Source organism: Zootoca vivipara, chromosome 16 (genome assembly GCF_963506605.1).
Source record: "Zootoca vivipara chromosome 16, rZooViv1.1, whole genome shotgun sequence".
NCBI classification, from domain to species: Eukaryota; Metazoa; Chordata; class Lepidosauria; order Squamata; family Lacertidae; genus Zootoca; species Zootoca vivipara.
The window spans coordinates 28,679,717-28,703,038 of record NC_083291.1 but is presented as its reverse complement, the minus strand read 5'-3'; the positions used below and the strand labels follow the sequence as shown (position 1 = coordinate 28,703,038).

The 23,322-nt window shown below is 46.9% G+C and overlaps 1 protein-coding gene across 5 annotated transcripts in view; it reads right to left on the bottom strand.

Moving 5' to 3' along the window:
* Nucleotides 1–9: 9 nt before the first annotated feature.
* STYK1 (serine/threonine/tyrosine kinase 1) overlaps nt 10–23,322 on the bottom strand; it is a 40,735-nt gene continuing 17,422 nt past the window's right edge. For 2 of the 5 annotated variants that reach the window (XM_035140882.2, XM_035140880.2), the window contains exons 2-10: nt 17,426–17,509; nt 16,339–16,482; nt 12,725–12,994; nt 11,865–12,046; nt 10,485–10,568; nt 9,264–9,472; nt 7,867–7,907; nt 7,244–7,340; nt 10–2,967 (exon numbers count right to left, since the gene is read on the bottom strand). In XM_035140882.2, the coding sequence (XP_034996773.2) occupies nt 2,763–2,967; nt 7,244–7,340; nt 7,867–7,907; nt 9,264–9,472; nt 10,485–10,568; nt 11,865–12,046; nt 12,725–12,994; nt 16,339–16,482; nt 17,426–17,492 (1,299 nt within the window). In that variant the 5' untranslated portion in view covers nt 17,493–17,509 and the 3' untranslated portion in view covers nt 10–2,762. Of the gene's footprint in view, nt 2,968–6,877; nt 7,341–7,866; nt 7,908–9,263; nt 9,473–10,484; nt 10,569–11,864; nt 12,047–12,724; nt 12,995–16,338; nt 16,483–17,425; nt 19,879–23,322 lie in introns of those variants that run through there. The other 3 variants (XM_035140879.2, XM_060268664.1, XM_060268665.1) reach the window with 3 other exon arrangements.

The following is a 23,322-nucleotide window of genomic DNA, read 5'->3' as shown; positions in this document are numbered from 1 at the left end:
GACCTGCAGTTACAGGTAAGCAACCTGGCTTTCTTCTTCCTGGTCCTAGGCAACATGGGAAGTGCCACCTATGGGAGAATAGTACCAGAGGTGTGTCAGGTGGCATTTAGGCAGCCACTGAGCTCAGCACGGCCTGGGAATGGAGCTGCATCCTTAAAAAAGAAATCAGTCCTTCACCTTCAGGGAGGAGCTGGACATGACATTCAGACTTAGCAATTCTGAATCAAACAAGTAGTGCATGATAATTTTTTCCAGCCATGATGGGCAAGGGTCAAAGGAGTATGTGTTTTGCATACTCCCTGCAAGTGGCCTAACCACATTCTCAGGCCACAGTAACTGAAACAGATTCCATAAATCAGGGGTGGCCGACACAGAGGCTGTATCTGGCCTCCTAAGCAATTTCTAGTGGCACAAGCTGTGCAACTTGATCTCATTTTTTAAAAGCAAGAAACTGACCAGCAGGTGGCACTGTTGAGCCATATCATCATGCTGGTGGGAGCCCGTAATTTTCATGTTTTCAGCTGAATGGCATGGCACATCGGCAGCATTAAAAAGAAATATTCTCCTCATGTCCCTGTCCTTATTCTCCCCATCCCCACTGACAAGTACTTATTAATTTGCAGAGTACCATGTTCAACCCAATACCCAGATTCAGTCAGATAATTCTGCTCATTATTGCTAACCCTTCACAAGTAATTTTGGCAGGTGTTTCCTAGTTTAGGCTTATATTGTGATGTAAATTCATTTTGCGCTTTTTACCCACCCTCAACTCTCTTATAATGCAGTCTGAGTTATACTGCCACAAACATGGAGGCTCTCTCTGTGTGATAATTTTGCAGAGAATAGATATTTGGATTGGTTGCCTCTCTCTGAAGCACATTCTCTCCCTCTCACTCCCTTTCACCTCCTTGACTTGTAGTTTGAGGTACAGAGCGGTTTACTCTCAGGTTCATTTTTGCGCCAAAAACTGAATAGGTGCATCTGTAGCTGAAAGGTCTCCCACATCATGCATGCACACACATACAAAATGTTTGGAACTCTTTTTAAAAACAACCTCATTTTAATTATTTAAAATGCTGTTTGGCAGTGGAATTTGCTACCAAGGAGTGTGGTGGAGTCTCCTTCTTTGGAGGTCTTTAAGCAGAGGCTTGACCCAGGTGGTGCTGTGGGTTAAACCACAGAGTCTAGGGCTTGCTGATCAGAAGGTCGGCGGCTCGAATCCCTGCATTGGGGTGAGCTCCCGTTGCTCGGTCCCAGCTCCTGCCCACCTAACAGTTCGAAAGCACATCGAACTGTAGATGCAAGTAGATAAATAGGGACCGCTCTGGCGGGAAGGTAAACGGCATTTCCGTGCGCTGCTCTGGTTCGCCAGAATCAGCTTTGTCATGCTGGCCACATGACAAACGCCGGCTCCCTCGGCCTATAGAGCGAGATGAGTGCCACAACCCCAGTCGGACACGACTAGACCTGATGATCAGGGGCCCCTTTACCTTTTTAAGCAGAGGCTTGACAGGCATATGTCAAGAATGCTTTGATGGTGTTTCCTGCTCGGCAGGGGGTTGGACTGGATGGCCCTTGTGGTCTCTTCCAACTCTACTATTCTATGATTCTAAATATTTGTTTCTGTCTAATAAAGCAGGAACTATTCTAAGTGACTGTGCATAGCTCCAATGTGTGCTGTGGCAAAGCCCTTGGTCTTCCTCACATCACCTGCTGTCATCTGGCTTGAGAAGAGCATCAGTCCCGCTCCCAGGTGACACGCTCTCTCTTCCTTGACAAACATATTGCTCATGGGAAGGCCTGAATGCCACAACTGCCACAGGATAACAAAGGGACTTGCAGCCAGCTTTCCCCTACCTAATGTCCTCCAGAAATTTTGGACTACAACTTCCATTAGTTCCAGCCAGCTGTTGCAGCTCAAAACATTTGTAGGTAGGAAGTGGCGGAGCAATCCAACTGGGTGCCTGAGACGGCATGCATGCCCTGTGCCCAGGGGTGGGGCCAGCTGCCCGCAGGGCGGGGCGAGCTGGGGCACGACACTCCGCAGGGCCTCCAAGGAGTCTGCCTACCTCCTTCCACTCAGCCGCCCTACAGCTGAGGAGGAGGTGGTAGGCGGACCATTTGGGGGGCAGCGTGGAGCCTGCGGGCACCTAAGCCACTACGTCACTCCCAGGAGAGATGCGTGGCTTGGGCATGCTGCAGGCCCCACGGTGTGTGTCGCCCACCATCTTGTCACCCCCCTCAGTGGTGACACCCGGGGTGGCCCGCCCCCACGGCCCCCTTCCTCCACCCCTGTAGGTAGGGCAACCAGGTTGGGAAAAGCTGACGGAGATCAAACCCCTTTGAGCTCATAGGGTCAGCAGATTAACACAAGAAGGCAAAGCTACCCATCAGCTATGCCCTATTGGGCTTTCCTGGTCAGCCACACAGGCTGGCTACCTTCACCTGGTTTAGCCGGCCAGTCGAAGCCGTTTCCTGGGTAACTATCAATTCTTCTTCTACTACTAAAGTTACAGTTCTATGAACAGTTGTACGGGTCACCCATGGAAGTCAGTTGGACATGCTTACAATAAAATGCGCATAATATCACAATGCACACCTGTTCCATTACAGCAACTAAGAAAGGCTTCCTAACATCCAGCTTCATTTTCTCCTTCGTTCTCCATGGTGAACTGAAATGATGCCATTTCCTTTCTTGATTAGTCTTAAGAAGCTACCATTTCTCAGAGTCTGCCTTCTGTACATTATGAAAAGGCACCTTTTTAGAACACTGTGTAGTCAGTGGCAAGGTCTCTCAAGTCAATCCCAGCTACAGCAGCATAGAGCTCGGGCACCACCAGCTCTGGAATTTGCAGCACCGCCTGGCCATTGCTGGTCTTGATTCCTGTTTGCAGCCTCCTGATCAGCTCAGTGGGGGAAGGGCGATCTGTTGGAGTCCAGTGCCAGCAGGCCTCCATAATGCTATACCTGTCAAAGAAAGCGTAGTGGTTCATCTCACAGATTTGACCTGTGCATCTACCTTTATGCATCTTGCAGAATGAGGTGGCAGGGTGAGCAGACAGTTTCTGGTCTGTACCATTTTGGATTGTAGGTGGAGGGCTGCATATTTTATAGCAGTCATAGCTGGTGGCGTTGTGGTCTAAACCACTGAGCCTCTTGGGCTTGCCGATCAGAAAGTCAGCGGTTCGAATCCCTGCGACGGGGTGTGCCCCCATTGCTCTGTCCCAGCTCCTGCCAACCTAGCAGTTTGAAAGCACGCCAGTGCAAGTAGATTAATAGGTACCACTGCAGCGGGAAAGTAAACGGTGTTTCCTTGCGCTCTGGTTTCCGTCATAGTGTTCCGTTGCGCCAGAAGAGGTTTAGTCATGCTGGCCACATGACCCGGAAAGCTGCCGGCTCCCTCAGCCTGAAAGCGAGATGAGCGCTGCAACCCCATAGTTGCCTTTGACTGGACTTAACCCTTTTAACCTATTTTATAGCAGTAGGTAAACCTTAGTCTTGGATGGAGGGGAGGTTGTAGTCTCTGCCTGCCCCTCCCAAATTAAGGTATCTTATTAAAGAGACCTTGGAGGAATTGCTCCTGTCCATTTGTCCAGGTGGGCCACAGCACTCCTCAAAGCGGAGATCCCCACAGGGGTTTCCATATTGATGTGAGCCACAGGACTCCCCTGCTGCTGGATTGACACCGATTCACTTCCGGCAGGCGGGCTGGAAGTCAATGGTTGTGCTCAATGCCTATGCCAAAACCTCTTGCACCTGTAAAAAGTTGTGGCCTTATTCTTCCTAATATAACTGTGTTGTGTCTATTCTTCCTATCCAGTTGAGGGGCGGTAAGCGCACCTGAACATGAGATGCTATCCCTGTAAAAGAAAGGGCAGTGGTTCATCTCACAGTGCAATGCATATTTAGGCATCTTGCATCACGAGGTGGCAGAGTGAAATGGCAGCTTTTGGTTTCTAAGCTCCCAGGGTTATATCACAATCGTGTCCCTCCAGTCATGGAAAGTTTTTTTTAAAAAAATTAGGAGACCCTTTGCAATAACACGAAAACCACCTCCCCTTTCTCTTCTTGGAAGCCTCCTCTGGAACAAAGAGCCTTTTGTGAGCCAAGGGACACACCTAGAGACAGCCCCCTATGTGCAAAAAAACTAGCGTACAGTGGTACCTCTACTTATGAATTTAATGCGTTCCGAACGCACATTTGTAAGTCGGAAAAATTTGTAAGTCGAATCCCATAGGAATGCATTGGGAGAAAACATTCGTAAGTCAAAGCAACCCTATCTAAAAATCATAGCTGCCAAGTTATCCCTTTTTAAAGGGATTTTCCCTTATGCAGAATAGGCTTCCTCGTGAGAAAAGGGAAAACTTGGCAGCTATGCTAAAAATTCGTAAGTAGAAAAAATCCTATCTAAACCGCATCCAAGATGGCGGACGGAGCTCCATTTGTAAGTAGAAAAATTCGTAAGTAGAGTTATTTGTAAGTAGAGGTACCACTGTATCTCCCTTATATGCTAGTTTACCACGTGTAGGAAGAAATAACAAAGGATCTTATAGCACCTTAAAGACTAACAAATGTATAATGGGATAAGCTTTTATTGACTAGAATCCATTTCATGCAGGGAGTTTTTGATGTGAGGAAATTCAAAATGATCTTGCACTCCATTCTGAAGTGCATAATACGTTCTTCTACTCTATCTCATTCTGTATACTGTGTAGCTTGGTTCCCTGGGGAGCCTTCTGTAACAAACTGTGACATGTTTATAATAAAACATAGAGTAAGGAACATAGGCACTTGCAGGCAGAAAACCATGCATAAAGTGCTCTAGACAATTGCTTTTGCCTCATGTTTACTGTTGTTTTGCCTCATGAAATTAGTTTTCAGGAAGCCTTTTATTTGAGAAGTACATAGCCCAAAGTAACAGGCAGAATGTAGGTTTCAGGGCCAAATCACACACAGCCCATTATTCACTCCCCCCCCTTTTTATATAAAAAAGGTGTGCTTAAACTAACTACTTTTATTTTAAGGGGGGCAGTTCAGAGCCTTGCACCTATTTCCTGCCACCAAAAAACCCATACATTGCTATTGGTACCCAAAGGAGCTATTGGGGGGGGGGCGTGGATGGGACCCTACCTCTGACTAGGGCAAATAGCAGCCACAGAGGAGGTGATATTCAGCAAGAAACTGGTGTGGTCCTCTAATCTAGATTGGGGGCATGTTCTGGATCAGTTGTAGGGAACCTTTGGCCTTCTGGATGTTGCTGAACTACAACTCCTATCAGCCACAGCAAGCATGGTCAGGGAAGATGGATGCTGTAGTTCAGCAACATCCGGAAGGCCAAAGGTTCCCCCCCCCCAATCTCTTCTAGATTGTGGGCCCAAGCCTGCTTTCCCTTCAAAATTAGAGTGGCTAGTTTCAGGAACGCATTTTTTAAAATGGCAAATGTTTGACCTTTCTCTCATAGGGCAAAATACTGTGAGAATTTTGTTTTATATCATAAATGTGCAGAAATTTCTTTAAATCAAATTTACTGGAGCATCTCTGTGTTGACTCACACGCTTCAGCAGATGGGTGATTTAGTAGCAGCCAGTCACTGCTCTTCTGCATTAAGATGGAAGTTGAGTGGCAACTTGACTTCCAGACTTCAGACTAAGTGAGAAGTCCCTCTTTCCTCAGCCCCAAATGTGTGAGCGCGGCATATAGATTACTGTGTGTGGGGAAAGGGATCATCAATCTATTTCCCCTCACTACACTTATCACGATTGCCCCCCTTCTAGAATTTTTTTGGGAGGCGGGTATCAAAGCAATGATATTTGGCAAGGGAGGGGTTAAATTGAGGAGAGGAAAACAGCTTACAATAGTGGCCACATCTGCTTTTGCTGCCCACCCACACTTCTGCTTGTTCCCATACCTAGAAAGCACAGCTCTGAGCACTTGTCTGCTCGCCCCACACTTTCTAGGCATGGGTCTGAACGGTTTTGCCCTTGCTCTGTTACTTTCTCCTGGAAAACCCGCTCTTTAGCGATAAAAGGTAAAGGTAAAGGGACCCCTGACCATTAGGTCCAGTCGTGACCGACTCTGGGGTTGCGCGCTCATCTCCCATTATTGGCCGAGGGAGCCAGCGTATAGCTTCCAGGTCATGTGGCCAGTATGACAAAGTCGCTTCTGGCAAACCAGAGCAGCACATGGAAACGCCGTTTACCTTCCCGCTATAGTGGTTCCTATTTGCATTTTGATGTGCTTTTGAACTGCTAGGTTGGCAGGAGCTGGGACCAAGCAACGGGAGCTCACCCCGCCACAGGGATTCGAACCACCGACCTTCTGATCAGCAAGCCCTAGGCTCAGTGGTTTAACCCACAGCACCACCTGGCGACAAATCAGAGCAAATGCCAATCTGGAGAAAACCCTCTTGATGTTTGCGCTGATTCAGCAGTAAATATTGAGTTTCCTTGGGGGGGAAAGCAGCAGGGCAAACCTGGACGAGCCCTATAGTGATGAAAGTAAGTCCCACTACATTCATTGGTGCTTATCCTCATGCAACTCAGTGGAATTTACTTCCAAGTGAGCCTTCATAGGCTTGGTCTGTTTCCTGACATATGGAGCTAAGGAATGCAACCTTCCTGATATTTAGTTGCATGTAAACCACTGCTGTATCTATTTGTTCATTAAGGAGCCACAACTTCGCCGGCAGGCTTGCCTTGGGATGGGGACGTGAAGGTTCAACATTTTGCAAATGTTGGCTCAGGGGCAAAGGTGTTTCTTGCAGATAGCAGGAAGGAAATACAGGTGAAACTCGGAAAATTAGAATATCGTCGAAAAGTGCATTTATTTCACTAGTTCAACTTAAAAGGTGAAACCAATATATGAGACAGATGCATGACATGCAAAGCAAGATATGTCAAGCCTCTATTTGTTGTAATTGTAATTAATTATTTGTCGTTAGGCGGGTCAATTATAAATGGAACGTAATTAATGAAATGTAATAGCGATGTTTATTTTTGTACTATTGCAACTATTTCCTTTATTACTGTGGAATTTCCAAAAGAAAGCATTTGTAAAAATTAAAAGAAAAAGAAAAAATAATAAGTTGCATTACTGAAATAAATGCACTTTTTGACGATATTCTAATTTTCCGAATTTCACCTGTAGAATGATCTGTGGTTGGTCGATCCTTTAGGAAATGAGGTAATAATTTAGAACAAAATGCAAAGCCTGCATCATAAGATGGGATGCGGAGGAATCTTACATGGCTGGCTGACAGCTGGAAGGCCTCTTCATAGTGTGCTGCCTCTGAAGGTGTTGCAAGATCTCAGACGGGGGAACCTCTGGAAATGGTGGCGCTCCTGGGGGGTCAAAATAAAACGAAAACTCCCAAGAGTTTTTACACTAATGAAATTAAAACTTTCCTTTAAATCTAAATGAGACCCAAGGTTGGCTCTCTTTATGTGTTTTTTGTTTTTGTTGGAAGCAGCTAAGACAAAATGCGGTTTCGTGTGGAGTGTTTTAATTCGACCATCCTTCACACAGAATCATACAGTTGGAAGGGACCATGAGGGCTATCTAGTCCAGGCATCCCCAAACTTCGGCCTTCCAGATGTTTTGGACTACAATTCCCATCATCCCTGACCACTGGTCCTCTTAGCTAGGGATCATGGGAGTTGTAGGCCAAAAACCCCTGAAATGCAGGAATCTCTTGCCCGAGGCGGCCTCATGACTCTGATGCTCTGCCAACTGAGCAATCCACTTCCAAAGCCCACTTAAACTAAAAACTAAATTGCAGCTTTGACCAGAGGATCTCCCACTCAAACACATTTACTCAAACATGATTAGGATTGCCCCCTCTCCTCAGGATTACTTTCCTCTACTTACCTAATGTGATCATCTCGTATAGTAAGATTCCAAAGGACCATCTGCAATAAAACAAAACGAAAAAAGCAAAAGAGTAAAACGAAAAGGGTTAACAGAAGCAGTCACTTCATACCTTCCACTGAGAGCTGCAGGAAATGTACCTTAAGGTTAGTCTAAAGGTAAAGGGACCCCTGACCATTAGGTCCAGTCGTGACCGACTCTGGGGTTGCGCGCTCATCTCGCATTATTGGCCGAGGGAGCCGGCGTACAGCTTCCAGGTCATGTGGCCAGCATGCCAAAGCCGCTTCTGGCAAACCAGAGCAGCACATGGAAACGCCGTTTACCTTCCCGCTGTAGCGGTTCCTATTTATCTACTTGCATTCTGACATGCTTTCGAACTGCTAGGTTGGCAGGAGCTGGGACCAAGCAACAGGAGCTCACCCCGTCACAGGCAACGCTCTGCAAGCTAGGAGGAGCTGTTGCTGAACCACAGCGATAGTGTGAGACCCTGGCATCCTGAGTGATGAGGACCTGATGATATGGGTAAATAAAATACCATACCTAATAAAATCCTAAAGAGAACAACAGCAGCACAGAGGATGTGGCATCATAACATTATTGGATTGTTTTGCTGGAGTGTGTCAAAGTGACTTGTGTCAAGTTGCTCCTACGTAAGTGATGGAAAAGGTTTAAAAACTCTATTCCAGTCACTGATCAATGTAAGAGGACATTCGGAATTTCATTCGTTCAATCACTCATACACTTATTCGTTCACTCAAAAACCACCCCACCTTCACACGCTCTCACTTTTGGCTGAAGATAACAGCATCCTTAAACTATGGCACTGGTTGAATAATGGAACTTTATTCCAAAATGCTAGGAAGTTTATAAAGCCATTTTGGAAACTAGGTGAGCAGAAAGAAACAGGCCAAATGTACAATTCAATTAGCATAGGAAGTAGCAAGGATTCTTATTCTAATTAATCTGATTGATTGCTTTCTCAGTACACTAGTAATATTAAGCATATGCCATTTTCAATCTGTGTTATTTTCTACATGTTACATTAGTGTATTGCATTTTCCTTTATGTTACTATGCCTTTCTTCAAAGTTCATGACATTAATTTAATTATGAAGAAAATATTATTCTCCGAAGGAAGCACTGTGTATCAATAAAACAACTGATTTGTTTCAGCCTGGAGTCTCCGGAGGGGTGGCTGTGTAGTCTTGTTGTAGCAAAAAGAACTGACCAAACTAACACCCAACAGTGCAATTGAGTAACCCAATATTACAGTTTGGGCTGAAGCAGTCAAATTACCAGCTGGAAATATGCCTACATCTGTTGAAAAATAGGCAGGCGTACTCTGACAGGCCTTTGACCAACAAGCCTAGCTTATGAGATATCTGAATGGACCCGTACATGTCTGACTTGATGTTGGGTGGTTTCTTCAGAAGTCGCTCTGGAGCCTGCCACTTGAGTGGAACAGTTTGTGCGATGGAGCTGGGACCGCAGGTATGGCTTCTGTACGCCAGTCCTAGTCTGCAGAGCTTCACAGTAAATGCATCGCCAATTAGGACATTCCTGGCTGCCACATCACCATGAAATAGTTTTTTCCCCTGAAGAAAATCCTAGAAAATTTAGAAACGATATGTTGTCAGCTGCTACACTGAGAGCACCTCTCCCTGTTTTAACATGAAAGTATGCCTCAACGCTTACATCTAGATTTGGCAAGTCCTATCAGATATTCAGCATACACAATCAAATAAGGTTTTACAACAGGAAATCAGTTATCTTGGGGTGGGGAGAAAGTTTGGTTAGTATTTTCCTAGTTTCATACAGTATCTCTTGAAGGCTGTATTTTCCTAGCTGTAGGCATGAAATTGTTTCATACAGTATTTATCCTTTGCAATGCAGCAGCACCCAGAGGTTTTCTTCCAGTTGGGTTAGGAATATAGGGATCTCATTGTACCAATGGTCCATCTGCTCAGCACTGTCTCCTTGCTGTCAGCGACTCTTCAGGAGACAGGAATGTGACTTTCCCAGCCCTTCCCAGACATATCAGGTATTGAACCTAGAAACTCTGCATGCAGATCATATGCTCTGTCACAAAGTTGCAGCCTCCCCTACTATTGTTAGACCCATGGGCAAGCATGGGTCCAAGCTTCAAAGACTTTAGTAGACGCTTTATTTTATTAAGCTTATCATTTTCATTTATTACATATAAGCATTTCAACAACAACAAAATTAAGCAATTCTCACATATCAAACCTTGACTTCCCTTCCCCTCTTCCAGCAGTTCCATGAATTTACCCTCTTTTTCTTTTCTTCTGCATATCCCAAGTAACTATTTATTCTTTTCCTCATCTATGTTTTAGAAACTGCAAGTCTTTACAATAATACTGCTAATGTCTTAATTTGTTTACAATTTGTTTGCAAATATTCAATAAACGATTTCCATTCCTTAATAAAAAGTTTGTCGTCTTGATTTCTTATTCTTCCAGTAAGTTTAGCCAATGCATAGTCCACTTAGTAGACATTTTATATCCCATGTGAACCAAACAAATTACCTAGGGTGGGTGTTACTCACATGCTCTGAAGGAAGCCAGTTGTGGGTGGGGCTGGCTTAATTAATAAACTTACCAGGGCTGACGCAATTTGTTGTCCAATTTTATAGACCTGTCTCTCTGTAAGATCAAGCGGCAATCCATCCATGGTCACTACATCCTAGCAAGACAGAAACAGGTGGTTTGATATACACTCGCTACTTCCCCAGGTAGTGAGACGTTCCAGGGACAATGCTACCAGATTGTTTCCTTTGGAAAAGGGGCAGTAGTGTCTTTCACGTTAGAAGGCAGCTGGGGCGAGGTGCTCAGACAGGCCAGAGAGAGCAGCAGGGAAGATAGCTGACCCTAAACTGGAGATGGACTAGGAGGGCACCCAGGGAAAAGGGAGTGATGGCCTTGCATAGGCAGCCTTGTGTCTCCACAGGTAGCCACACATGAATAGGAGTGTACCTGGAAACAGATGGGTGTCTAAAGTTCTAAGTACAACCTACAATGGGTCAGCAAGGTTTACCTCACCTGGGCCGGATTGCACGTGAACGTGAGCCCCCGTGATTTCTGGCGTCTGAGTCTGCGCAGACGCAATTTCCAGTGTCTGTGCATGCGCATGCGTGATTTTCGGCGCTGTGGAAGCAAGTCCTTGTGTCGTGCTATGCTGTTTAGTGTAGCGCATGGGGATTTGCCAAGCAGGTGGCTCAGTTCGTGGGCAGCTCGTGGACCGGTTAAACGACCCCCGTGGGCCGCTTGTGGTCCATGGGCCTTAGGTTGCCTACCCCTGACCTACAACTCCAAACTGTTTCTGTACTCCTCCTTCTTAACCAGAAAGTGTCACCTTCTCCAGATTGCTATACTTATTGCACTCCCATCTATAATGTTCCCAGATCCTCAGTAAAATTGTAGCTTTAAAATATACAAGTTTTTGCACACATCCACTCCAGATATTGGTTGCATAGATTTTAGCTCAATTGTTTACTGTACTACTACATATCTATTCCCACGGTCTTTATAGTTAGGACGTAGTTACTTATTATTGTTAGTTGCACCACAGTTTCTGAACAGTGAGAACTTTTAGGGTTCCAGAATGTACCATGGGGGGGCTTTCCTTGGACTGAATATAACTGTGATGCCACATTTACTTACACATCTATACAGGCTAAGCTCAAGATGAAAAGTTCACAGCATTAGATCTCCAGTGGATCCTGTTCTCCCATTAAGGTTCCTCATTACTCACATTACTCCTGTGTGTTTCATAGATCCACCTGTCTATTCTCCTTTAAACATATACACACACCTTGATGATATCATTTCCAGCCAGGGAAGGGAAGAAGAAAGACATGCCCACTTCCAGAAGAATCTCTGGTCATGAACTCCTATGGCAACAATTCACCTGTACTTACTGTATTACAATATTTTGGAGACCAATCAGATCTAGCAAGGCATAGCCTTTCTTAAGACTTACCCTGCGGCAGGTCCAAAGGAAGTTCAAAAGATTTCCGTTGGAAGCGTCCTCCAATATCATGTAAAGAGGCATCTGCTGCATACAACATCCTAATAACTTAATGATGTTTTCGTGATTACCAAGAAACTGATAAAACTTAATCCTTTCCATAAAATCTTTAATCTCATGGGAGCTGGCAGACTCTGAAAGGGAAGTTAAAAATGAGTGAGAGAAGCTGGTATAACTGTCTTAATTATTCTCCTTTGGGAAGGTAAGAAGGAAGAAAGGAAGGCCTACTCTGGTTCAGAGAGGCCCCAGAATGTTCTGATGTTCTGCCAGAATTGAGTTGTTTTAGCAGATGTTAACACCTAAAATCTCTCAGGCATTTTGACCAGAGCAGAGCTAGTACCTTAAGCTCCACCAAGAAGCAGAAAACAGATGGATTCTCGTTTTCTTCCTGCTTCTAAATTCCACACATGCGCACACACACCTAGCTAGGTCTCATACGCAAAAGAGTAGGAACCATTTTTGTGCTAGAACTGAAGAGAAAACTCTTCAGAGGCTCTAACACTGGTCTCTGAGCCCGGATAGAAAAGAAAACGGCTTGCAACAGCAACACACAAAGAGCCTTTGCAGAACAGCGTAGCTAAACACCACATCAAGTATGTTAAACCCTCTAGAGGCTTTTGCAGTGTTCTATGCAGTTGCAGATGCAGGACTGAGCAGAAGGTATGGATTCTACACTATCAAAGTACCAATTTTACTTCTTTGTATAGAGTAGACGGGTCTTGCCAGTTCAGTGCAAAGCTCCCACTTTAAAACAGAGGCCAGCAAATAAATGAAAAGTTAAAATTTCCATGCCTGGATGGCATTCACATTACCTTTCAAGGCCTTCAATAAGACTGGCTGAGTTTTCCCAGGGTTGCTGGTCTTCAGCTCTGCTCTGTAGATTCCCCCAAAGCTGCCATTTCTTACAAGCTTCAGTGACTCCCATGATATTTTCTCGCGTGGAATCTCCAGCTCCTTGAAGGTTAAGGCTGCAGTTTTAAGCAAGGAACTCCTGGTTGTCTCATTTAATTGGATGGTGGTATGTTCTGATATCCTGACCGTTTTCCCTGGGCTTTTCTTCTTTTCTGATACTGGGACATGACCTGTTAGCAAATGGAAAACTTGTGGTGAAACACAAGAGTAGGTATTTCCCACCCCCCACCCCTTTCATTTTAGTTTTAGCCATGTACTCTCTAACCCTCTGTTCTGGGGAATACAGTCAAACCTAGGTTTAAGTACGCTTCGGTTTGAGTACTTTCAGTTTAAGTACTCTGCGGACCCGTCTGGAACAGATTAATCCACTTTCCATTACTTTCAATGGGAAAGTTCGCTTCAGGTTAAGTATGCTTCAGGTTAAGTACAAACTTCCAGAACCAATTACACTCATACTTTGGGTTAAGTATGCTTCAGGTTGAGTACTCCGCGGACCCGTCTGGAACGGATTCATCCACTTTCCACTGCTTTCAATGGGAAAGTTCGCTTCAGGTTAAGTACGCTTCAGGTTAAGTACAGACTTCCAGAACCAATTGTGTACTTAAACCGAGGTACCACTGTATATTAAAAGACAGATGTTCTTGCAACACAAATAGCCAATATAAAACAGACGCGTTATTTATCAATAGAAAATTGTTGTTTAAAGAATGCCCCAAAATTATGCATGGCATGCAGCAATGGAACTACCACCACATCCCCAGCTGGTGATTCAGATGCATTCTAGATCAGGCTTCCTCAACCTCGGCCCTCCAGATGTTTTGAGACTACAAATCTGCTCCACCGCATGGGGCGGGGGGCGGGGACGTTGTTCCGTGCCACCCAGGGGGATCCCGGCCATATCATCCATCTGCCAGCCAATCAGCTGGCCGGGGGGCATGGCCAGGCCCTGTTTAAACCGAGAGGCTCCCTCTTGGGTGCCTCCAGTTTAACATCGTATTTTCAGCTAAATTCATCCCTGGGGTTAATAATGACATCGCAGATGCGCTATCTCGATTTCAGATGGACCGCTTCCAGACGTTGGCACCAGATGCTCAGCAGTTGCCAGAGTCTTTCCCGGAGCATGTTTGGAGCCTTGGAAACGAAATGTAATGCAGGGAGTATTGGCTTCAGTTGCACCTTCTACACTTAAGTCCTACACTAGAGCCTGGTCTGATTTCCTAGTCTATTGTGCTCAGTTATTAGGTATTAGGCGTCAGGCACCCACCACCACCAAACACGCGTTGCAATACTTAGTCCATTTGCGTAACCTTGGTCGTGCTGCAAAAACTTAAAAAATCCAAGCGGCAGCCATCTCCTTCTTTACTAAATCCATTTATTTTATGGATCCTTGTGCGGTCTTTGTGGTACGCAGGGCGCTCGAAGGTTGGCGTAGATTGCAACCTCCAAGCAGGGATGGGCGGAGGCCAGTTACAATCGACCTCCTCTGTAAAATATGCCACAAGTTACACTCCATCTGTTGGTCCAAATATGAATCCAGATTGTTTACTGGAGCTTATTCAATTGCATTTTTTGGTGCCCTTAGGGTGGGTGAGGTGGTCCTGGAAGATGACACAGGCCCTTTATCCCGTGGCTTGCAGCCCAGCAACATTCAGCTGTCTGCAAATGAGCTGCTTATTTACATCCGCCGCTCTAAAACAGACCAGAAAGGGAAGGGCGCCGTGCTCCGGTTGCCAGCGACCATGCAAAGTGGCCCTTGCTCCGTGAAAGACACAAAACGTTATCTCGATCTTAGGCCATCAGGTTCTGGTGCACTACTGATACACGAGGATGGGTCCCGCCTTTCCAGACAGCAGTTTACTTGAGTGATGCGGAAAGCCATCGAAGCATGCGGTCTCCCAGCCAGGGAGTTCGCTGCCCATTCTTTCAGGATTGAGGCCGCAACAACTGCCACCCACTGGGGGTTGACAACTGACAGAATAAAGGACTTGGGACGTTGGCGATCCAATGCGTTCAAAGGTTATATCCGTGGTGGCAACACAATGTGAACAGACCTGTGACTTACCCTGTCCTGTCATTTCTTTCCTTTTCAGAAGCTGGATGCGTTGAGATTTGGATGGTGGGGCACAGTATTGTCCATTGGGCCCGGGTGAGGGCGATCGCCAGTGGCCTGGGGTGCCAGCTGGGTTTTCCTGACCACAACCATATTTCATGGATTTCGAGATGTGGGATGCGATGGAAGGAGATGTTGCCAATGGTGAAGGCCAGGGCTGAGACACAAGCCCCACCCCCCAATGCTTTGGTTTTGCAGCTGGGTGAAAATGATCTCCCGAGTCGTAAAGGCGTGGACTTGCTTTCTAACATCAGGACTGACTTGGACTATCTGGCTTCAAACTTCCCTAAAATGACTCTGATTTGGTCGCACCTTTTGGAGAGACGTGTATGGCGTGGTAGTGGATCCCAAGCTGCAACTGATCATACCCGGAACGCTTGAATCGTTCAGTGGCACAGAAGGTGCACTTGCTTGGTGGCCGGGTGATTTTGTATCCCACGATAGTTTACAGCAAGATGGCATTGTTTTGGGACGATGGCGTCCACCTTTTGGATTGGGGAAACGATATCTGGTTGGCCAATATATTTGAGGGCTTGAAGTATTGATTGCAGTTATGAGGGTATGTGGCGGCGAGCCTCTTGGGCTCTGGTGGCGGTTAGGCATTGGGTGACCTGCTGATGGGGGAGGGGAGACCTGGCCATCACCTGCCCCTCCATGCGTAGGTGTATTCCGTTAAAGGAATCCAGGGGTGTGGATCTTGTCTGAAGCCCGGGACGGGTCTAGGGACATGCCACGACCCTTCCGGGAACCCAGGGGTGAGCTTGAGTTGGTTTGCATCAATGGGGCTCCCCCTACCGGTGGTTTACCCTACCAAACTACCTGCACAACGGGCAGGAGTCAGATATAGCCCGGTCTACTCAATGCCTAAGCCAATACCGCTCACATTCTGTAATCAATAAAGTTGTGGCCTAAATTTGCCCAATAACATTAACCTTATCTCCTGTGTCCTAGTGTTTTTATTCCTCTTTGAGGGGGTGGTTGCGGGGTCTTGACACGAAATTCCCATCATCCCTGACCACTGGTCCTGCTGGCTAGGGATCATGGGAGTTGTAGGCCAAAAACATCTGGAGGGCCGAAGCTGAGGAAGCCTGTTCTAGATTAACCTCATGGTGGAAGAGAGCTATGGAAGCTATGCTGAGGCAGCACTGCAACATGAACAGGACTCTAAGTAAGAAGGTGGCATGTTCTCAGATCTGTAGGGGTGTGTCAGGTCTTAGGGTATGACTTGAAAATTCAAGATCTTAGCCACCCCAAGGTCTTCAGAGAAAGTACTGTATAGTTGTTTCCCAGCAACTGGCAATCAGAGGAACACAACACCCGATCCTGGAGGTAGCATATAGCCACCATGACTATCCCTCCAAGTTTCTTTTCCTGGCACCTGGCAATTTTGACAGCTGTCCTTACCTTCTTCTCTGGACTCTGGAGAAGTCTGCTGCTTTGCCTTTATGCTCTGGTAATGGAGCCAAAGGATGACACTTAAGATAATGACAAATACCCCTATCAAGAGGACTGGTACAATGATTACTTCAGTCTGATTCTCTCGAACAACTGTCAATGGAAATAGCAAATGATAATAAAGTTATAATAGCTAGTGTTCATCTGGCTCATCACAAGCAGTTGTGCAGCACAAGAGTTATTCAAGCTGTTCTCTCACTCGCTGCAACAAAAGCATCTCTCACAAGGACACAGAAATGACAAGCCAAATGATCTATCAAGTTTAGATTATTCTGGCTTCTCAGACTGCAGTATAGTCACGATAACTTGTGAACATCTTGACCTTGAACATGTTAAAAACAAAACACTTACTTGCTGTGAAGACCTATGCCTAAAGATAATTTTCAGCTCAAAAGCTTGTGATCTTTTAGAAATGGTGGAAGGGCCATTAAATAAAATGACTATTAATTTATTCCATAGCCCATTTTATGGAAGCCACATGCCCTGACTCCCCAGGGTCCCAATCCACCGGAATTGCTTTTGGGATTACTGACTTTAGACTTCACATACAGTACATAATTAGAGGGAAACCACAAACTTATAGTACTTATTTGTTATCCATGATTTTTGACTTGTGGAAAGGGCCAGGGAGCATCTCTCTGCTGCTCTTCCTATGCTCTGTTCTCTGCTTTGAATGTAGCTATTATTATTGGTTTGCCAAGGGGATTGCTTATGAATATACTGTTTAAAATAAACAAATTACATTTACACATTCTACTTGCTTGCACATATTTAGCTTAGCTGAAACAGTTAAGGGAAGAAACAATGCAGGCTAGTGCATGAGAAGATGAGAACACATAACAACATTAAGAAGAGCCCGGCTGGATCACATCAAAGGCCCATCTTGCAAGATCGTTTTGATTAAGGAAGGCTGATAGAATTGTCCAACTAAGCCAGAAAACATTTTCTATAAACTATTGATTTGCTGCAGCTCAGCATGTGCAATCTTCCCAGATGTAGAGTGCACTAAAAGAGAGAAAGTAGTTTTCATTCTTACCACACAGTTCATCATTCTTCTGACAGTCCAGCAGTGTGCGTGATAGCCTCCTTATTTCTCCCACCATGTTCGGTCAAATTTGGCCTGCTCTTCATCAGTTGTTGGAGTTTATGAAAGGGTTAAGCAAAAAAATGAAAACATATTTTACTGGTGCAAAGTTTTTAAAATCCCAGCAGTGGACATAGGAAAAATACAGATTTCATTGGCATATACAAAAAAGAGAGAGTATTGTGAATTTAGAAATAAAAATTCAAGTTCATTCACATGAGCACTTAAGAAGCTGAGTACCGGTAGCAGTACTACCCAGACTTGAGAGTCCTATGGACTGCAAGAAGATCAGACCTATCCATTCTTAAGGAAAACAGCCCTGAGTGCTCACTGGAAGGACAGATCCTGAAGCTGAGGCTCGAATACTTTGGCCACCTCATGAGAAGAGGACTCCCTGGAAAAGACCCTGATGTTGGGAAAGATTGAGGGCACAAGGAGAAGGGGACAACAGAGGACGAGATGGTTGGACAGTGTTCTTGAAGCTATTAACATGAGTTTGACCAAACTGTGGGAGGCAGTGGAAGACAGGAGTGCCTGGCGTGCTCTGGTCCATGGGGTCACGAAGATGACTAAACGACTAAACAACAACAACTATCCAGAATAAATAATTTTATAATACAATTATATAGAAACCGATCAAACTGATAGCAACTTGCAGTGCCTAATTAGCACAGCCTACAAGAAGCTAGTTGCTCTACTTCAATGACCATTTTGAATAAGGACCTAAATTTAGTTGAAATTTGGTTAGACAGAGCAAATGTTCCAGACCAGGGCTAGGGTACATTTGGCCCTCCAGATATTGCTGAACTACAACTCCCATCAGCCCAAGCAGACATGGCCAATGGCCAGGGGTAATGGGAGTTAGAAGGGTTTGAAAACTATTCTGTTACTAGGAATTATCCTTAGCTGTCTAAATGTGCAATGTAGACATAAGACCCTTGTATATGGATCTGTGCTATGCTCTATATGGATAAGCTGTCATTTTGTAATATAAAATGGGCATGTTGCCAGTAACTCACATAAACTGCAGCTGAGCTAACTTCAGGACGTGAAAAGCAGGTGTCTGATGGGAATCTAGAAATCTGAAGTTGAAGTTACTAGGTCTGCATAACTACAGCTAGTGGGGAAGGGTTAAATTGCTGCCAAGTTTGTAGTCAAGGCTGTACCACAGATACATGTTGTGTACATTTGTATCTATTCTTCAACATCAACTTGTTGGACTGGTCATGTGGTGTGGATGCCTGATTATCTCTTCCAAAGCAATTACTCTATTCTGAACTTAAAAATGGAAAGCGTAATGCTGGTGGTCAACAAAAGAGGTTTAAAGACTGTCTCAAGGAAAATTAAAAAAAAAGTAGTATAAACACTGACAACTGGGAAACACTGGTGTGCGAGCGCTCCAGTTGGGGAACATCCTTTACCAAAGGTATCATGGGCTTTGAAGACACTCAAACTCAGGACGCAAGGGAGAAACATGCTAAGAGGAAGGCACGCTTGGCAAATCCACACCATGATCAACTCCTGCCCGGAAACCAATGTCCCCACTGTGGAAGGATGTGTGGATCCATAATTGGCCTCCACAGTCACTTACGGACTCATTGTTAAAACAATGGAAGACAATCTTACTCAGCTATGAGTGATCGCCAAAGAAGAAGACGTAACCGTTGGCGCTACGGGTGCACAGCACCTGGGCGCTGGGCTCTCAGGGGCACCAGGCTGTGAGTCCGGGGCTGAGTGTTGGAATCCGGGGAAGAGCCGCCGACAGCCAAGTGGAGGAGAGCCCATCAGAGCGCTGCGGGCTCTTCTGCTGCGAGCAGCTCTTCCCCAGACTCCAACGCTCGCCCCAGAACTCACACGGAGCCGCCCGCACCAGAAGAGCCCACAGAGCTCTGACGGGCTCTGCTCCGCTCGGCTGTCAGTGCTCTGACATGTATAGCATTGAACATGACATGTATATCTATGCACAGTTGAAGGTATGCAAAAATGTATTCCCTTGGGATACAGTATATACGTGTGTGTGTGTGTGTGTGCTGTTATTCAGGTACTGTATATTCTTACCTGAATAACAGCAGCTTGTATATACTGTATCCCAAGGGAATACATTTTTTTGCATACCTTCAACTGTACATAGATATACATGTCATGTTCAATGCTATATAAGTCACTTACATTTATAATCATACTGTACTACTTTGGCTATGTGTTTAATAAACTATTGAATTATAACGAAGATTATGGTAAAAAGTGAAAAACTAGAGCTTACAGAACAAAACCGACTTCAGATATGAAATCAGCACATTAAAATTAAGTAAGAACAACTGCAGGTGTCAATGCAACAAAAATTGTGTTCCCCAGGTCCCCCGCGACTCCTAAGCTGGGCCCCACTGCCAGGTAAAAAGCCTTGCTCGGCGTGGCGGCGGCTGGCTTGCTCACTCACCTGCTTGGCCGGCGTGTGCTTTACTTCTTGCTTTCTGCTGGGCGGTGCAGGAAGGATGAAGCAAAGCGTGTGCCGCCCGCTGCCGCGCCAAGCAAGGCTTTTTACCGGGAGGCTGGGCTGCCCCCACGTCAGACGATCCGGCCACCGGCGGACCTCAGCAGGGCAGGTGGGCTGCACGGGTTGGAAGGGGGGAGCGAGACCTACGGTCACCCCACTTGGCTATCACTTGGGCTCAGCACCCCGCCAGCAGCATGCTCCTTCTGGCTGCCCGGCGGCTCAGCTCTGGCAGTACCATGTTGCTGGTGTGTCTGCTCCGGGCTGGGCTTTGCCTCCTCTTCCTCCTCCTCCTCTTCCCCGCCATCTCCTCTTTCCCCTCCCCTCCCCACTGATGGGCTCAGCACTCAGGGAGCCATTGTCAGTAGAAGCAGCGGTGGCAGTGGCAGCAGAAACACAGCCACATCACTACGCTCTCCCAAAGCAGCAGCGAGGCTTCTCTTCTCCCCGCGCTCTCCCGGAGCTGCCTCTTTTCTTTCCTTTTTTTACTTTCTCCAAGGCTTTTAGCTTTCTCTCCTTAATTGATTCCCACTCCACGGCGTTTCCTGGCTGCTTCCCCCCTCCCCCCTCCTTGCTCTGCTTGCCCTGCCCGAGGGCGCCCTGAGGAGACCGCACTCTCCTTTTTGACCAGGCGAGGTGGAAAAAAGTCTCTCCCCCCCCCCTGCTAGACTCCCTGCTTGGCTCGGCTTTGCTACCCAGAAGGCCAGTGGAGAGAGAGCCACAATTACCATAAAGCTCCTCTCCCTCCGCTTCGCCAAGCTGTCAAAGCCCCGGCAGCAGTGGCAACGGCAGCAGCAGGCGCAGCCAGACCCCCGCCAGCCAGCCCACCCGACTTCCTCTCCTTTTTCTGCCTGCGGCAGAAGGCTTCGCTCTCCCCCTTCCGTGACCTCCCCGCCAATCCGAGCGAGTGCGGGCTCTTCTCCACTTCAAGATTGGCTTCTCCCCCCCCCGCTTCCCCCCCTCCTGGCAAGAGTGTGCAGCTTTGCTAGTGCCGTGGTAAAGTGGCGTGGGGGTGTGTGACAAAAAAATTCCACACCGGGTACCACCTGAGCTTGCTACGCCTTTGTGTACAGTTATGGTGCAACTGGACTTCTCCGTGACCCTTCCCCTCTGCTGGGAGGTGGGACCGATTCGGATGGTCTGCCCCCGCCACTTAATGGATCCAATTGGCTTCCAGAGAGTGGTAGGGGATGTTTTATCCCTTGCTGATGGCCTTTCAGATGATTCCCTGGTGGACGCTGGAATGTGGAGTTAACCAGGGCTATTGACTGTCTGGCTCCGAAGCGCCCTCTCCGATTGCATGGAGCCCGGACAGCCCTGTGGTTTTCCCCGGAGCTCAGGGTGATGAAACAGTCGCTGAGACGGCTAGAGCGCCGGTGGCGGAAAACTCGTTCTGAATCAGACCGGACACGGGCTAGAGCTCAACTTCGAGCCTACCAAGTGGCAATGGCAACGGCGAAGAGGACCTTCTTCACCGTTTCTATTGCATCTGCAGAAAACAGCAGCAGGAGACTCTTCTAGGTGGTTCAGAATCTATCAGAACCACCTTCGTCATCGGGGCCTGGTAAGTACCCCAAGATCTCCTGCAATGCTTTGGCAAAGTTTTTTGCAGATAAAGTTGCTCAGATTCGGAAAGAGGTAGACTCCACCATGGGAGCAGGGCGGGGGCGGGAGAGTGCCAGAGCCCTGTCTAGTCATGTTCTATGGGATCAATTCCAATCTGTTACCTCTGAGGATGTAGACAGGCTGCTTGGACGAGTGAAACCGACCACCTGTCACCTTGACCATTGCCCATCCTGGCTAATAAAAGCAAGCCGGGAAGGGCTAGGCGATGGGCTCTGCAGGGTGGTGAATGCTTCCCTCTGTGAGGGAGTCTTCCCAGACCCGCTGAAAGAGGCGGTCATTAAACCGCTTCTTAAAAAGACATCTTTAGACCCGGCAAATATGGCTAATTATCACCCAGTCTCAAATTTACCATTCTTGTGGTGATTGAGCGAGTGGTGGCTGAACAACTCCAGGCACGCCTGGAAGAAACGGACCATTTGGATCCCTTCCGGTCGGGATTCAGGGCTCATCATGGGACTGAAACGGCCCTGGTCGCACTGGTTGATGATCTCCGGCGGGCTAGGGACAAAGGTGAGAGCTGCTTCCAAGTCCTGCTGGATCTCTCAGCGGCTTTTGACACCATCGACCATAACATCCTTCTGGACCGTCTAGAGGTGTTGGGAGCTGGGGGCACTGTTATACAGTGGTTCCGCTCCTTCCTCCTGGGCTGTGTTCAGAAAGTGGTGGTGGGGGATGAGTGTTCAGACCCCTGGGCTCTCACTTGTGGGGTGCCTCAGGGTTCTGTCCTCTCCTCCATGCTTTTTAACATCTACATGCGGCCGCTGGGAGAGATCATCAGGGGGTTTGGGCTGGGTGTTCATCAGTATGCGGATGATACCCAGCTCTACCTCTCTTTCAAATCAGAACCAGTGAAGGCGGTGAAGGTGCTGTGTGAGTGTCTGGAGGCGGTTGGAGGATGGATGGTGGCTTACAGATTTAGATTGAATCCTGACAAGACAGAAGTACTATTTGTGGGGGACAGGAGGCGGGCAGGTGTGGCGGATTCCCTGGCCCTGAATGGGATAACTGTGCCCCTGAAGGACCAGGTGCACAGCCTGGGAGTCATTCTGGACTCACAGCTGTCCATAGAGGCACAGGTCAATTCTGTGTCCAGGGTAGCTGTTTATCAGCTCCATCTGGTACACAGGCTGAGACCCTACCTGCCTGCAGACTGCCTCGCCAGAGTGGTGCATGCTCTGGTTATCTCCCGCTTTGGATTACTGCAATGTGCTCTATGTGGGGCTACCTTTGAAGGTGACCTGGAAACTACAACTAATCCAGAATGCGGCAGCTAGACTGGTGACTGGGAGCGGCCGCCGAGACCACATAACACCGGTCTTGAAAGACCTACATTGGCTCCCAGTACGTTTCCAAGCACAATTCAAAGTGTTGGTGCTGACCTTTAAAGCCCTAAATGGCCTCGGTCCAGTATACCTGAAGGAGCGTCTCCACCCCCATCGTTCTGCCCGGACACTGAGGTCCAGCGCTGAGGGCCTTCTAGCGGTTCCCTCACTGCGAGAAGCAAAGCTACAGGGAACCAGGCAGAGGGCCTTCTCGGTAGTGGCACTCGCCCTGTGGAACACCCTCCCATCAGAGGTCAGAGAGATAAACAACTACCTGAAAATACCTAAAGGCAGCCCTGTTTAGGGATGTTATTAATCTGTGATATTTTAATGTATGTTGGAAGCTGCCCAGAGTGGCAGGGGAAGCCCAGCCAGATGGGTGGGGTATAAATAATAAATTATTATTATTA